Source organism: Delphinus delphis, chromosome 11, assembly GCF_949987515.2.
Source record: "Delphinus delphis chromosome 11, mDelDel1.2, whole genome shotgun sequence".
NCBI classification, from domain to species: Eukaryota; Metazoa; Chordata; class Mammalia; order Artiodactyla; family Delphinidae; genus Delphinus; species Delphinus delphis.
The window spans coordinates 13,300,717-13,316,041 of record NC_082693.1 but is presented as its reverse complement, the minus strand read 5'-3'; the positions used below and the strand labels follow the sequence as shown (position 1 = coordinate 13,316,041).

General features: G+C 36.6%; 1 protein-coding gene across 1 annotated transcript in view; it reads left to right on the top strand.

The window, feature by feature from the left end:
- SLC15A5 (solute carrier family 15 member 5) overlaps nt 1–15,325 on the top strand; it is a 90,339-nt gene that overhangs the window by 37,430 nt on the left and 37,584 nt on the right. The window contains 3 exon segments of the mRNA XM_060024345.1: nt 6,189–6,375; nt 14,174–14,257; nt 14,260–14,361. Coding sequence (XP_059880328.1) covers nt 6,189–6,375; nt 14,174–14,257; nt 14,260–14,361 — 373 coding nt within the window.

The window sequence follows — 15,325 nt, the reverse complement described above, 5'->3', positions numbered from 1 at the left end:
AAAGAAAATTACAGACCTATATCACTGATGAATATAGATGCAAAAATCCTCAACAAAATACTAGCAAACAGAATCCAACAACACGTTAAAAGGATCACACACCATGATTAAGTGTGATTTATCCCAGGGATGCAAGGATTCTTCAATATACACAAATCAATCAATGTGGTACACCATATTAACAAATTGAAGAATAAAAACCATATGATCATCTCAATAGATGCAGAAAAAGCTTTTGACAAAATTCAACACCATTTATGATAAAAACTCTCCAGAAAGTGGGCATAGAGGGAACCTACCTCTGCATAATAACCATATATGACAAATCATAAAAGACAAACCCACAGCAAACATCACTCTCAATGGTGAAAAACTGAAAGCATCTCCTCTAAGATCAGGAACAAGACAAGGATGTCCACACTTGCCACTATTATTCAACACAGTTTTGGAAGTCCTAGCCATGGCAATCACAGAAGAAAAGGAAATGAAAGGAATACAAATTGGAAAAGAAGAAGTAAAACTGTCACTGTTTGCACATGACATAATATTATGTAAAGTTGCAGGATACAAAATTAATGCACAGAAATCTCTTGCATTCCTGTACACTAACAATGAAAGATCAGAAAGAGAAATTAAGGAAACATTCCCATTCACCATTGCAACAAAAAGAATAAAATACCTAGGAATAAACATACCTAAGGAGGTAAAATACCTGTACTCAGAAAAACTGTAAGACACTGATGAAACAAATCGAAGATGACACAAACAGATGGAGAGATATACCATGTTCTTGGATTGGAAGAGTCAATATTCATGAAAATGACTATACTACCCAAAGCAATCTACAGATTCAGTGCAATCCCTAGGAAATTACCAGTGACATTTTTTACAGAACTAAAACAATCTTAAATTTTGTATGGAGACACAAAAGAACCCAAATATCCAAAGCAATCTTGAGGGAAAAAAATGGAGCTGGAGGAATCAGGGTCCCTGACTTCAGACTATACTATAAAGCTACAGTAATCAAGACAATATGGTACCAGCACAAAAACCGAAATATAAATCAATGGAACAGGATAGAAAGCCCAGAGATAAACCCATACACCTATGGTCAACTAGTCTATGACAAAGGAGGCAAGGATACACAGTGGAGAAAAGACAGCCTCTTCAGTAAGTGGTACTGGGAAAACTGGACAGCTACATGTAAAAGAATGAAATTAGAACACTCCCTAACACCATACACAAAAATATACTCAAAATGGATTAACAACCTAAATGTTAAGATTGGACACTATAAAATTCTTAGAGGAAAACATAGGAAGAACACTCTTTGACATTAATCACAGCAAGATCTTTTTTGACCCACCTCCTAGAGTAAAGGAAATAAAAACGAAAATTAAAAAATGGGCCTAATGAAACTTAAAAGTTTTTGCACAGCAAAGGCAACTGTATACAAGATGAAAAGACAACCCTCAGTATAGGAGAAAATATTTGCAAAGGAATGAATGGACAAAGGATTAATCTCCAAATATATAAACAGCTCATGCAGCTCAATATTAAAACAAACAACCCAATCAAAAAATGGGCAGAAGAAGACCTAAATAGACATTTCTCCAAAGAAGACAAACAAATGGCCAAGAGGCACATGAAAAGCTGCTCAACATCACTGATTATTAGAGAAATGCAAATCAAAACTACAATGAGGTATCACCTCACACCAATTAGAATGTGCATCATCAGAAAATCTACAAGCAACAAATGCTGGAGAGGGTGTGGAGAAAAGGGAACCCTCTTGCACTGTTGGTGGGAATGTAAATTGATACAGCCACTATGGAGAACAGTATGGAGGTTCCTTAAAAAACTAAAAATAGAATTACCATATGACCCAACAATCCCACTACTAGGCATATACCCAGAGAAAACCATAATTCAAAAAGACACATGCACCCCAATGTTCATTGAAGCACTACTTACAAGAGCCAGGTCATGGAAGCAACCTAAGTGTCCATCAACAGACGAATGGATAAAGAAGATGTGGTACATATATACAATGGAATATTACTCAGCCATAAAAAGGAATGAAATTGGGTAATTTGTAGAGACATGGATGGATCTTACGAACATCAAGAGGGGAAAGCGGCGGGGGTGGTGGTGGTGGTGGTGGTGTGATGAATTGGGAGATTGGGATTGACATGTAGATACTGATGTGTATAAAATTGATGACTAATAAGAACCTGCTGTATATAAAAAATAAAAATCTAGAGGGGCTACATCCAAGATTCTGAAAGAAACTGGGGATGTGCACCTCTGACTTCTTCCAAGTACGCAGTCTGATTCACGTGCTGGAGATTGGTTTGTCACCCATGCTAGAGACCAACACCCATCCTCTTCTACTAAGTGGGTTTTCAAATTCTTAAAGAAAAAGGCCACAGAAAATATTACATTATATTCACACAGAAAATATAAGTAAAGCCAAGCCAAATGAATCAGCTTTTTCTAAAACCTCAACTCCAAAAACTCTTTCTTCACAGGAGTTAAATTTAACTTCATGTTGCCAAAAAAAAACAAACTGTCAGCAATGGTATCAGAGAGACTTGGTGTTGGGAAATACTTTCACTGAGGCCGAAGTCTGATCTGGTAGACTCTATTCTCATGTTAACTTCCCCCTTCCATTCCAAGAAACTCATTTGAACATATTTATCACTACAGGGTAGAAACAGTTTGTAAATCCAGGTTAGCTGTTTCTAACATATGCCAGCAGTATTCAGACACAGCAGTTTCAGATGATAGAGTAACTGCCTGGAAACTATTTGGATTATTTTAACATAACTGAACTAAGAGAATCCACGTTAAACTTTGGGTGCTTGTTCCTGCAATAAGTAAACGTAACAACTGCTATTTATTAGCTTCTACATAATGCTGGAGTTGTGATGGGCTTCCCTAACTTTTAATCATAAGAGCCCTCAACCAGCTAAGGTCTTTTGCTAACTGTTGATGGTTAGACTTCAAGCTTTGGTAGTGGGTGTATTCTTTTAACCTCAGAAGGGGAGGAGAAAGATGGTAGTTTTGTAAGCTTGGATAGACACTCTAAGCCACAGCTTTGACACACAAGTAAAAGCATGATGCCTATTTAGTTCTAGGGTAACGTAGGTGAGCAGATAAGAGGTGCATATCTACAGGTGAACTTTTAAAACATATCACCATTTGCATCCCACACACTTTAATCACTGTCTCCCATATTGTTCTAGAACTGTACTGTTCAATATGGTAGCCACTTGTTGCTCTTGAGCATTTGGAATGTGCCTTGTAAAATGAAACATACTATACGGGTAAAATACCAGATTTTGAAGGCTCAATATGAAAAAAGAACAATGTAAATATCTCATTAATAATTTTTATATTGATCGTGCTAAAATATTTTTACTTTATTGGGTTAAATAAATGTATTAAAATTTTTTTAAATATCATGAAAACATCTTAGAATGGAGAAATTAATCATGAGTACAAAATTACTAGTGGTTCCATGGGATGCCTCGAACCTTCTGTGCAAATAGCACATACTGATTCTTACCTTCATAATGTAGTGACCCGATTTTTTTTTTTTACTAAGTTCGAGTCTTCTCTGCAAACTGTTACATATTTTTAAATTTAACATAAATTAGAATAAATTTTGATAAGCTAATTTTTAAGCATATCACCAAATCTAGATGCCTAGTTTATTGCAAAGAACAAATACTAATACTTATTGACCACCTATATGTGTCAGAGCCTCTAAAAGATGACTTCACAGTGTCTAATTTAACCCCCAAAGCAAGCCTACAGGGCAGATTTTACTATTCTAAATCTGAGTCTCAGAGACATTAAGTGACTTGCAATTGGTTCTTGGTTACCCTACTAGCATATGGCAGAGTGGCTATCCCTACCCCAGGCTGGTATCAATGCCCACACTTTGCTGTTACCCACTATCCCTCTCTTGCAGCTGGGTTAAAAATCCCTGGTACAGACTATACAGGTTCCAAAATCATATACAGTAATGTTATACCAGAAACTTCAAAGAAAATGTTTAGAATGTACTTCTCAAGGGAGGCAGAGGTAACTTCCATTGGGATAGGCTGGAATAAGATTTTTGCCTCCAGACGAAATAATCACCAGTATAAAGGCGATCAAAATACCAAGAATAAAACATCATCGAATTCCATATTTTAAATTTAGTAGCCATTATTGACCTTCAGTTCCAAGACATACATTTAAAATATGTTGATATTAAGGCCAATGATGTTGCCATTTGACATTACTGGCCATTCAAAGGTGAAAATGAATCTTTATTGACAGCAGTTATTCCTGAATTCTCAGAGGCTTGCATGAAATAAAAGTATTTAAAATTTTTAAAGGAGATGATTTCAGAACTTGAGGCAGAAGCAGAAATGATTTCAAGCTATCGGGGCCTTTTTTTAGATTATGCAATATATTAATATTGCTTCACTAAAGATTAATAGTACATTTGCCACATTATTAAGTTAACAGGTTTCTGTGTCTGTGATTCATGCCGACAATAACTTTATTCCTGTTAACAATAATTCTCACTTGAAATCAGTAACAGAAACTTTCAAGTTGTACTGAGATCCTTTCAGTCTTAGAGTAGTTCTGCTGCCAGCACTATTTTAAAAACCATCATTCATTTTCCTCTGACTGGGGATACATGCTTAATATTTTGATTGACCTAGGGCAGAACTAGCTAATACTCCCTTCCCTCTTGCCATCTGTACCCAACCAAAACAATCCTGTTTACAATCCCAAGGGTCAAATTAAAGATTGGAAGATAAATTATCACCAGGACATATTTTATACAGATAGAAAGAATCTCAGTGAAAATGTGGTCCATTCCTGGATTTAGGCAGTTAACATAGCAATAGGCTGATTTTACAACTGGTGGGCTGGTTAGCAGCTATACTGACTTATGACTCTGCTTCTCCTTATACCTCCTCGAATTGCACAATTGATAATAGAGAAGGAGTTAGTGAAGGTTTCAAACAAGAAGCTGTTATCTGGATGTTTGAGCTGGGTTGCTCTCCCAGGATGGAGGTAAGGCAGGACTCCTAATGTAGTTCACACACTGTAAGAAAAAATGGAGAATCCATTCCTCAAGGACAAGACTTGGGTTGACTTTCTCGCCAAGCCACTCAGTAGCTTTGTGTGCCCCTGGGAATGAAAGAAATACTCTGTGCTACTAATGATAATGACAAAGATGTGATTATTGCAACACAGCTCATGAACTATAAAAGTGAGGAGATGCCCCTTTTCCTGTGACATTGTACTTTAGTTCTGATGTTGTGACCTAATGAGAGGTTAGGAATACTTGAAGAGACTCCAAGTTAATGTTAGAGTTTTAGTTAGTATTAGGTTTTTTTAAAAAAATTCTAACACTACCTTGATGGTTTCCAGTGAGGTAGAGGTGTTGTTAGTGTTTTGTTTTCGTTTTCATTTCTGCTACTTTATTGTGCAACTTTTTTCTTGGAGTTCCCTTTTTGGTCCTCTAGTGCCACACGATTAGTTTAAAAGGAGAGTATAGACACAAGTATGTTTTCTCTCCCTTTTCTCGTCTTACTTGGCTTATGTTAAAAACAAGGCCGATCCAGGTAGCCTATAAAGACAGCCTACAACAAGTAATGTGTTTCCTCACTGGGTCCCCTCTTAGGGAAAAATCATTCTTACCTATTTCGCCATCAAACTCGATGGTATTTAAAGGATCTAGTCTAGCCCCAAACTATTTTTTAATCCAGGTGAAAATGAAAGTCTTAATACTTTCTACTGGCTTTTGCTTTATTGTTGGGAAAAACAAAAAGCTTATTTGCTTATATGCAAAATTTATTACATGATTTCTTATGTGTCATCCCAAGCACAAAATTAGGGTCACTTTTACTTTTCCAAGGAAAATTAAGAAGATAGACTAGAGGACAAAATATTCGTCCATAAAGAATCAGTAGAATTGTCAATAGACTAGACACAGTTCCTACTCTCCTTTGTCAGTTCATAATCATGACCTTGGAGACCCGGGGAACATCCAGCTCATCTGTCACAGAGTACTGGCAAGGGACAAGGAATCTGCCACAGGACACTTCCTCCAAAGTTACTTTAAAATTTAAAATTTAAAAGTCTTACTGAATGGCTCTTTCCCCCTTCAAATACAGATTCCTTCAGGATATTATCTGCAGACCATGAATTCCAACCTGAATTTGGGTGGATTTCTTCTGCCAGTTACAGTAATGAATGTCGTCAGCATCCTACCACTACTACTTTTAGCTCCTTTAATGGAGTATTTCAGCACCTGCCTATATCCCTCTAAGAGAGATGGCCCATTTCTGTTTGCATGCATTAGTAAGTACAGCTTACCATTTCAAGTGAATGGTTTACAACTTTTACAATAAAAAAACACTGTACTAGGATCTAAGCTAGCTATATGCTCTGGGGTAGTCTGATTTTGACAAATTGGGAAGAAGGTGAATTTGAGAGTGATTATGTCCAGCTTCTCAAATCTCTACATAGACATCAGTGTCCCATTTTCTTTTCATCCTTTTATGCTTCCTCAGAAGATACACATAAAGACTTGGTGCAACTTCCAATGCCACCAAATGGCCTCTTCTTTTTCAAGTAAAGCAGTCTCTACTCTTAAGTCGATGCTGAGAATGTTCTTAAAAATTAACACAGGTAATGGACCTAAAAAATAATGCTGAGCTACATTTGGGAGGCTTTAACTTCTGAACCAGCAGAAAAATTTATTAAAAGTCAGTCGTATTCACAGCTTTAATGTAGTACTTCTTCCAATAGTAAAGTGTATAACAGTAGTTTTCAAACATTTTTTCCAGCTTTATTGAGATATAATTGACATACTGTATAAGTTTAAGGTACACAGTGTCATGAATTGATGCAAGCCTATATTGCAAAATATTTATCACAATAAGGTTAGTTAACACATCCATTACCTCACATAATTACAGCCTTGCTGTTGTTATGGTCTACTCCTATTTTTTAAAATTAATTTATTTTATTTTATTTATTTTTGGCTACATTGGGTCTTCATTGCTGCGCGTGGGCTTTCTCTAGTTGCAGTGAGCGGGGCTACTCTTCGTTGCTGTACACGGGCTTCTCATTGCGGTGGCTTCTCTTGTTGTGGAGCACGGGCTCTAGGAGCGCGGGCCTCAGTAGTTGTGGCACATGGGCTTAGTTGCTCCGCAGCACGCGGGATCTTCCTGGACCAGGGATCAAACCCGTGTCCCCTGCATTGGCAGGCGGATTCTTTGGTCTACTCCCATTTTTTAAAGTGAAAAAAAATGTAGGACTTCTTACTCAGAACACAATCAATAGACTGTAAAATAAAATTTCTGCCAATGAAATGGGAGAGGAGGAGCATTCTGGTCACACTCTCCTCTGCCTCGCTGTGGTCCCTCAGGTGCTGCCGTGGAACAAGATGACAAACGATGGTACAGGAAAACCAGGCTCAATCTAACGACCAGAAATGGAGGTCTCAGCCCCTGCTCTGTACTGAGCTGCTCCTGAGTGAATTGGAAAAGCCACTTAACCTTTCTTGTCTTCTAGTTCACTTATTTTTTTTTTATTGAGGGGCATGCCTGAGATAAATTTTGGGTCCCTTTGTTCTGTAAGACTTTTGAAATCATTCAGGGTGACACCAGTACCTGGAGCCCAATTGGGACACAGAGTGAAAACTCTATAAATGTTAACTAATATTGAGTCATCATTTGCAAGGGGCAGGTCTCATTGTTTGGTGAGTATAAACACAAAACAAAGGGAGTTTGAAACACTTAAGAAATAGCATGGGTCTTCCCTGGTGGCGCAGTGGTTGAGAGTCCGCCTGCCGATGCAGGGGACACAGGTTCGTGCCCTGGTCCGGGAAGATCCCACATGCCGCGGAACGGCTGGGCCCGTGAGCCATGGCCGCTGAGCCTGAGCGTCCAGAGCCTGTGCTCCGCAACAGGAGAGGCCACAACAGTGAGAGGCCCACGTACCGAAAAAAAAAAAAAGAAATAGCATGCAATGGCAACTTTATGTCTTATCATCTACTTGAGAAATAACTTCATTGAAATAGCCAAGGTTAAGCAACTGATTCTTTTCTCTTGGTTAACCAGTTGTTATTCTTAATTCCTCCTTTGTAGAGATCTGTGAAGACCAAGCAGTCTTCTAGTAACCCATTATTATATATTTTGCTGTTCCTCTGTTTATAAATTACATTTTAGGGTATGTGCTTCCTATTTACCAAAGCCATCAACAAGATCACATCACAAAGTAGATTTGTTTTTGGAAAGAACTCAAGTGACTAAACTCTCCCTAGTTTATTTTATCTTCAACTGTAGAGGTCTTTAGTGCATATTCTGTTTTGATTTATTCCATAAGCCAGTAACCCTGACATTATTTATTGCCATAGGTTTAGGCAAACTATAAATCTTAATAGGTTTTGACAGTCCTTAAATCTTAAAAAGTGTTTTTTTTGTCTGCCAGTGAAATCCAAATCAGTATTAGTGAATGCCCGACACTATTTGAGGATACAAAAGAAAAGACATCGTACCTACCCACAGCAAGTGTACTATTAATATACTGAATGCAGAAGAAAATGGGGGTAAATTTACATTGCAAAATACCAGACACTTTGGCAGTCCTGTACAGAATCATGAAAATTGAGTCTATGCTTCCAAATTATGCTTTAGTACTAAAAAATTTTTTTAATTGGGCTACTTTAGAGAAATATGGTATACAACATGACTGAAAGAACTACTTTAAAAATCCTTCCTGGGGGCTTCCCTGGTGGCACAGTGGTTGAGAGTCCGCCTGCTGATGCAGGGGACACGGGTTCGTGCCCCGGTCCGGGAAGATCCCACATGCCGCGGAGCGGCTGGGCCCGTGAGCCATGGCCGCTGAGCCTGCGCGTCCGGAGCCTGTGCTCCGCGGGGGGAGAGGCCACAACAGTGAGAGGCCTGCGTACTGCCAAAAAAAAAAAAAAAATCCTTCCTGGGAATTCCCTGGCAGTTCAGTGGTTAGGACTCCACACTTTCACTGCTGACCAGGTGAGGGCTCAGGTTCAATCCCTGGTTGGAGAACTAAGATCCCAAAAGCCATGCTGTGCAGCCAAAAAAAAAAAAAAAAAAAAAAAAAAAAAATCCTGAGAATAAGAAATCTTAAATTCACTTGAAATATGAGCAACTTTCTCTTGGACAATTCTCCACTCTTGCATATTTGAAATCATGTTTATTCTTAAAGAAGTGTGTGTGCTTTTCTGGATAGAGGAAAGTTAGACAGAGTTATCTAACATATTGTTTGATGTTAATGAACTAAATATTCCCTATGAAGAGTGGTAACAGACTTATTGGGCAGGAAAAAGAAAGAAACTAGATTCATCTAAAAAAACTGAGCTATATTCTCCTGCATACAGAATACTGAATTCAGTTGTTTCTAAGCCAGACTCCATTCATTTGTTCATTTACATACTTGTTCACTTATTTGCATAACATTTTGCTATGGGAATATAAAGAGGTATGCATCTTTTTAACTAAATGTTTGCTTAAGTTTTCCATATTCTGCTTGTGATTATGGAAGATGAATAAGTTTTATCAGGACATATAAACATAAACCTAGGGTATTTTTGATAGTAATTTACATAACTGAATTAATCTAACATTAAAATTTACTTTCACTTTGAACCCAAGTGCCTTGAAAATGTGAGTGAAGTATATAAGTATATAAATTATGAACATACAAATATTTATGAATTCCTAATTGGAACCTAGGCACCTTCATATACATACCCCCCTTAACTTCATGATAATTCATCATTTACTAGGTCAAGGGTCTCAAAGATAATGTCTTATTTGAATTCAGACCTTCTAATTCTAAGCCCATTGCATCATCATCATCATCATCATCATCATCATCATTATTCCACTTACCAGCCATACATGGTTCTTAGATTATAGAAGTTATCAGTGTTAATTTGGAATCCTGACTGCGATTTCCAATTAAGGCTATGAAGTGAATGAAAAATTTTGTCATCACAATGAGTAGTTGCTCCTGGAGTCCCCCACTCCCTTTCACATTCAGTCATTCCCCATCATGTTTAAGGAGGCAGATGGTATAGACAATGACGATGCCTAGTGTTTGACATGGATAATCACAGCCCCGGCCAAGAGTGAGGGGTAGAGAAATCTCATTCAGTTGGTCAAACTAGAAATTTAATAAAGGGAAAAAAATGAGCTCACTTTCCTTCATCTAGCTCATAAACAGTGCAACGAAAGAGGAGTTTCTTATTCAAGACAGGACATTCTTGAGTTCATCAGCTAAAGAAAACAACAAGTGTACCAAAGTACCAACAATAAAAATATCTCCAAACCTTCCAGAACTGTGAAAGGCAAAGGTTTGATACGCTCAGAGTGTTTCATCAAGACTGTATTTTCCTAATGTTACATGTGACAGATTTGTCTGTTTAAAAGTCAGTCTTAGTACACTAAAAATCTAGAATCAGTGATATTGTGATTTATCCTCTGTCATCGTTGGATATCCTTTGTTTTAGCCTTTTTCAGTTCAAAAATGTTTACACCATGAGTATTTCCTTTCCTTACCATTAACTAAAGCCCTGCAGTATGTGGCGTTTAGTAGCTAGTGCTGACACACACAAGTATTAATCTAAGATTAGCCTAATTAAGATTGTTATTAAGCCTCATACAAAGCAGACGTGTACAACACAGCAGGTAGCAATTATCTGGGCTTTTAAGTAGCATTGATATTGAAATGCAGATGAAGTATATTCAAATATCTGCCAGACCTTCCTCTTTAAAATAAAAGTTGAAAATTCAAATTCTAACTTAAAGTCTTTTATGATATAGGTACAGCCAAGGTGTTGGTTCCTTCTTGTATAACCATTAACTTCTACTAGTCCTAATAATTGGCAGCGATATAAAATTTCTTTTTGGTTGGAATCAAAATGCTTGATAAATTAAAAACCAAGTCAGAGATCCAATCACCTTCATTGAAAGTAGGATTATTTCATCAAAACTACTTTTTCTCTATTATAGTTTTTAGAACTGTGACATTTTCCCAAGAAACATCACAGTGCATACCCATCGCAAAATACCTGGCAAGAGGAAGTGTATAAACACTAAAAGAAGTAACATGCAAATATCTAGCCTGAATAACTCGTTCATTCGGTTGTTCACTTGTTTAATGAAAGCACGTTAATGTTCTCAGGTTCTTACTTTTAAAGTTGACATGAACACTGGAATTAAATTTGAGGCGACCATCTAGTAAACCATCTGAAGCAATCATTTATGCCTTACAGATACACTTGTATAACTGATCTCCATGTAAATGAGTTACCTGTTCCAGATTCAGAAGTTTAAACACAAACTGAAGCCGAATCTCCTGAAATGAGTTCCCAGTGGTCTAAAGAGAAACGAAAGACAGAATATGGATAGCTCAATTCAAATACAGCAACATACCACTAGTAGGAGAAACAATAAAGCAAAAAACATATGCCATTCTAATAGTGGGTGAGAAGGATCTTCCACAAAGGCAGCAGATATGTATGATGATAAAATCACAGCTGTCTCTATAAGACTGTTTTATGGACACCAGTATATTCTTACATTAGCTAATTTCATATTCTCAGAATTTTCCAAAATCATGGATCCAAGGGCAATTTCTCAAGGACTCAGTAGAATTCCATACTTACTGTTGTGTTACACATCAGAGACTCATACATCAAACTACACATAAAAAACCCATAGTTTTCTCAGTGAGGTAAATTTAACCAATAATGGAAGAATCTTAACGTATCTATATTGTAGTATTAGATTCTACTTCAATAGGAAATGGCAAGTACAACCGAAATGTTTGAATAAATTCTGACTTTTAAAAATTTCATTGTGGTCTAGTTTGGAAAATTATTACATGGTGGGATAATAGAACAAACTATAAGAGCTTTAAGACTTTTATAGACCTGTCTACAATCACACAGCCAATATTAAAACATACATTATTTATCTGAATATAATATCTCCTTTGGAACCATGTGCTTTATCTTGTAAATACAGATCTGCTAGAGGTGTAAAATGTGTACATTCTGATAAACTGCACTCTGCTTTGGACGAGTTATGATCTAATAGAAGTTAGGAATAAAAATGGAGCAGATTAAATTTAGGTTGGAATCCAACTTTGTTATGAATTTTTAAAAAGCCATTTTTCACTTGCACCAGAGTGCAGCAGCAAATAAAAAGCAAATGTAGTTACCTAGATGCTTCAGGTAAAATACACTTTGCCCTAAAATATCTAGGTAAATGAGTTAAATATTTGTGCTTTGCTTGAAATTGGAGAACTATCTTTCATTGGGTTTTCCTAGACCAGGTCTCAGAGTGCTCTATGCTAGAGAAGTTTAATGTGTGTAGAAGTCTTCTTGGATCTTGTTGAATGCAGATCTGATTCAGTCCTTCTAGGATGAAGCTTGAGATTCTGTATGTCTAGCAAGCTTCCAGGTGATCCCTAAGCTGTTGATCAGGGACTATACTTTGAGTTTCAAGGACAGAGAAAGAGGCCAAGAGACTTCTCTCTCACATTTCACGCCTATGTACAGGAAACAGAGGCCCAGGTAAAAACGCCACAATTCCGCATCAAGTCAGAGCTAAAATTCATCAGTAAGCCATAAAATCTGATGACTAAACCAAGGTTTGGCCAACCACTACACTCATGGGCCAAACCTGGCCCCAACTGCCCTAGCAAACTGCTTTACATATAGCGGTAACACAGTAAATATTAAATTGAATTGACATTTCAGGTCTCTTTCTGGTGAGTCTTAATGTGCCAAGTAATCTAGATAAATCCTGTGATGAATTTTATCTTAAAGGTAGATAATATTAAAATTCCTTTTTTAAATATGAACTGTTAACAGAACCAAAATCTCTACTTCATTAATGAATGGGCCTTCGTGGAACCTAATTTAAAGTAATAATAAATTTTAAAATTCCTCAAATTTTCTGTTATTCAGATTTCCTCCCTTTTTACACCTTCTATTTCTTGAGGTCTCAGTAAAGAGCAGATTTTATGGATACATTTAAATGCTACGATACAATCAAAAAATTTACCTACCAGTTTCTCTATCAACCAAAACAAACACTAAGCTATTTAAACATTAGATTGATTTTTCTGAATTGAAAGCTTTGCCTTATCTGAACTTTTATGCAAGTTAGCAAAAGGTGACTATCTCTAAATTTCAAGTAAATTCCATCAAGCTAAAGTTTGCCTCTGCTCTAACAATGGGATTAAGTCCAGTAATAGGAATGATAAATTGAGAAATGGAATGGTTGCAGTAGATATAAACTGTACCAAAATTGTAACAAAATCTCTACTCATTTTCAACCAAAAATTCCTAGATAATTCCTTAAAAGTAAAAGAGAAAAGATGAACCACTATCTGAATAATTGCTTCCATTTATATCTGTTTCCTAGTTAATTCACCTTTAATATTTTTTTCCTAAGCCAAAGTTTCTAGTCTTTAATTCTGTAATAGCTGCTTTACTTTTTCTGAAAAGATTAGAGAAATGTCAGAAAACTGAGGACTGATGATGCTTACAGGTTATTTCAAAACTGTTTTTCAATAATAATTAAAATCTTATAAAGAGATCATTTTATTTAAAATTTTCCCAAATCATTTTTGATTCAGATATATCTAAAAAAGTTATCAGAATAATATAACTTATCTGAGGATAAAAGTTCAAAACCATTGCTTTAGCTTCAATAATAATTGCTACTAATTGCTACCAGGAACCGTTACAATAATAACTGTACATTGTCTTTAAATCTCATAGCCATCCTACAAAGTAAGTGTCTTTAACCCCATCTTAGAGCTGAGGAAAGAGATAATGAGGTTAAATAACTGAGGCCATGTAACCAGTAAGTCAGGAAATAGGGAACTAATGTAGCCATTTCTGAGAGACCAGAGCCTGAGCACAGGAAAATCACACAACACAGTTAGCTGGCATCTGGATATCCTCGGAACATCAGCAAAGACAACAGATGTTGAGGATACATCCTCTACTGTCCATGTGTAAGAAATGCTATAGCCTATTACACTGATTTGGAGGCTCTTTAAAATTTTTTTTTCTTTTTCACTTTTTCTTCAGTTGCTGGCAATCTTTCTGCTGCATTGTCTGTGATGGTAGCTGCCTTCTTTGAAATACACAGAAAGCACTTCCATCCAGTCGAGCAGTCCTTTCAGGCAAAGTTGCCACCATTTCCTCCATGCCCTGTTTCCACCTGGTTCTTCAATACATTTTACTTGGAGTGGCTGAAACTCTGGTCAACCCAGCCTGTGAGTAACAATTTTTTCACCACCTGTTAGAACATACTGAGTCTTCACACAGAACACATCACCTCAAGCAGCTGGAGATCTAGTCCCACCCTGGAGATTTCCCACAATGCTTCAGAACAAGCCTATGCATCACCCTCATTTTTAAAAAATGTATAATTACTCTTCCTTCTTTAATACATACAAACTATCATTAATTCTACCTGAATATAGATAGAATGGAACATAAGATTTACTAACTTGGTTAAAGGCAGTGATCATTTGGTCAGATACACGACAGGAGGAAAAAACTTTGCTAAAATCTAGAAGACACCACTGACATATGCAGATGCAAACTCTCTTCTTCTCCCTTCCCTGTTCCCACCCCGCTCCCTCTCATTCATAGATAAACTCACATATATACTCCCTCCAAGAATGACATTTCTAATGTACTTTCAGAGTATATAAGTATGCAAAGCAATGAAAATTTGAGTCAATTTTCCAGACAACTCAATGTCTTTAAATTAAATTACACTAAATTAAGTGGGATCACTAGTGTTTCATAAGACAGGTTCAAAGTAACTTTATTAAAAATCAAGCGTTTTCTGGCATATCTAGATGGCTGATATTAATTAAACTAGCCACTTTAAAATTCATCAAAATATTTCTGTGACTTCTTGCACAGAAATGTGTGTGTGTGTATTTGTGTGAGAGTGTGTGTGTATTTATCAGTGTGATCTATTGCATCCTATATTTCTATTTTCCTTATTGTTCCCTGTATGGGGAATCCTGATTGTAACTCAAGCACCAATTATACTTTACCAAGATTATTTTTATAACTTCCTAACTCTTCCTACCTTTAACATCTCTCCTGTTCTAGCTACTCAATTCACAACCTTTTGAGTAATTATCCTAAATGACAATTCTACCATTTCCCTTGTTTAAAATCTTCAACAATTCTATTATCTTCAGTTATTCTTAAATTCCT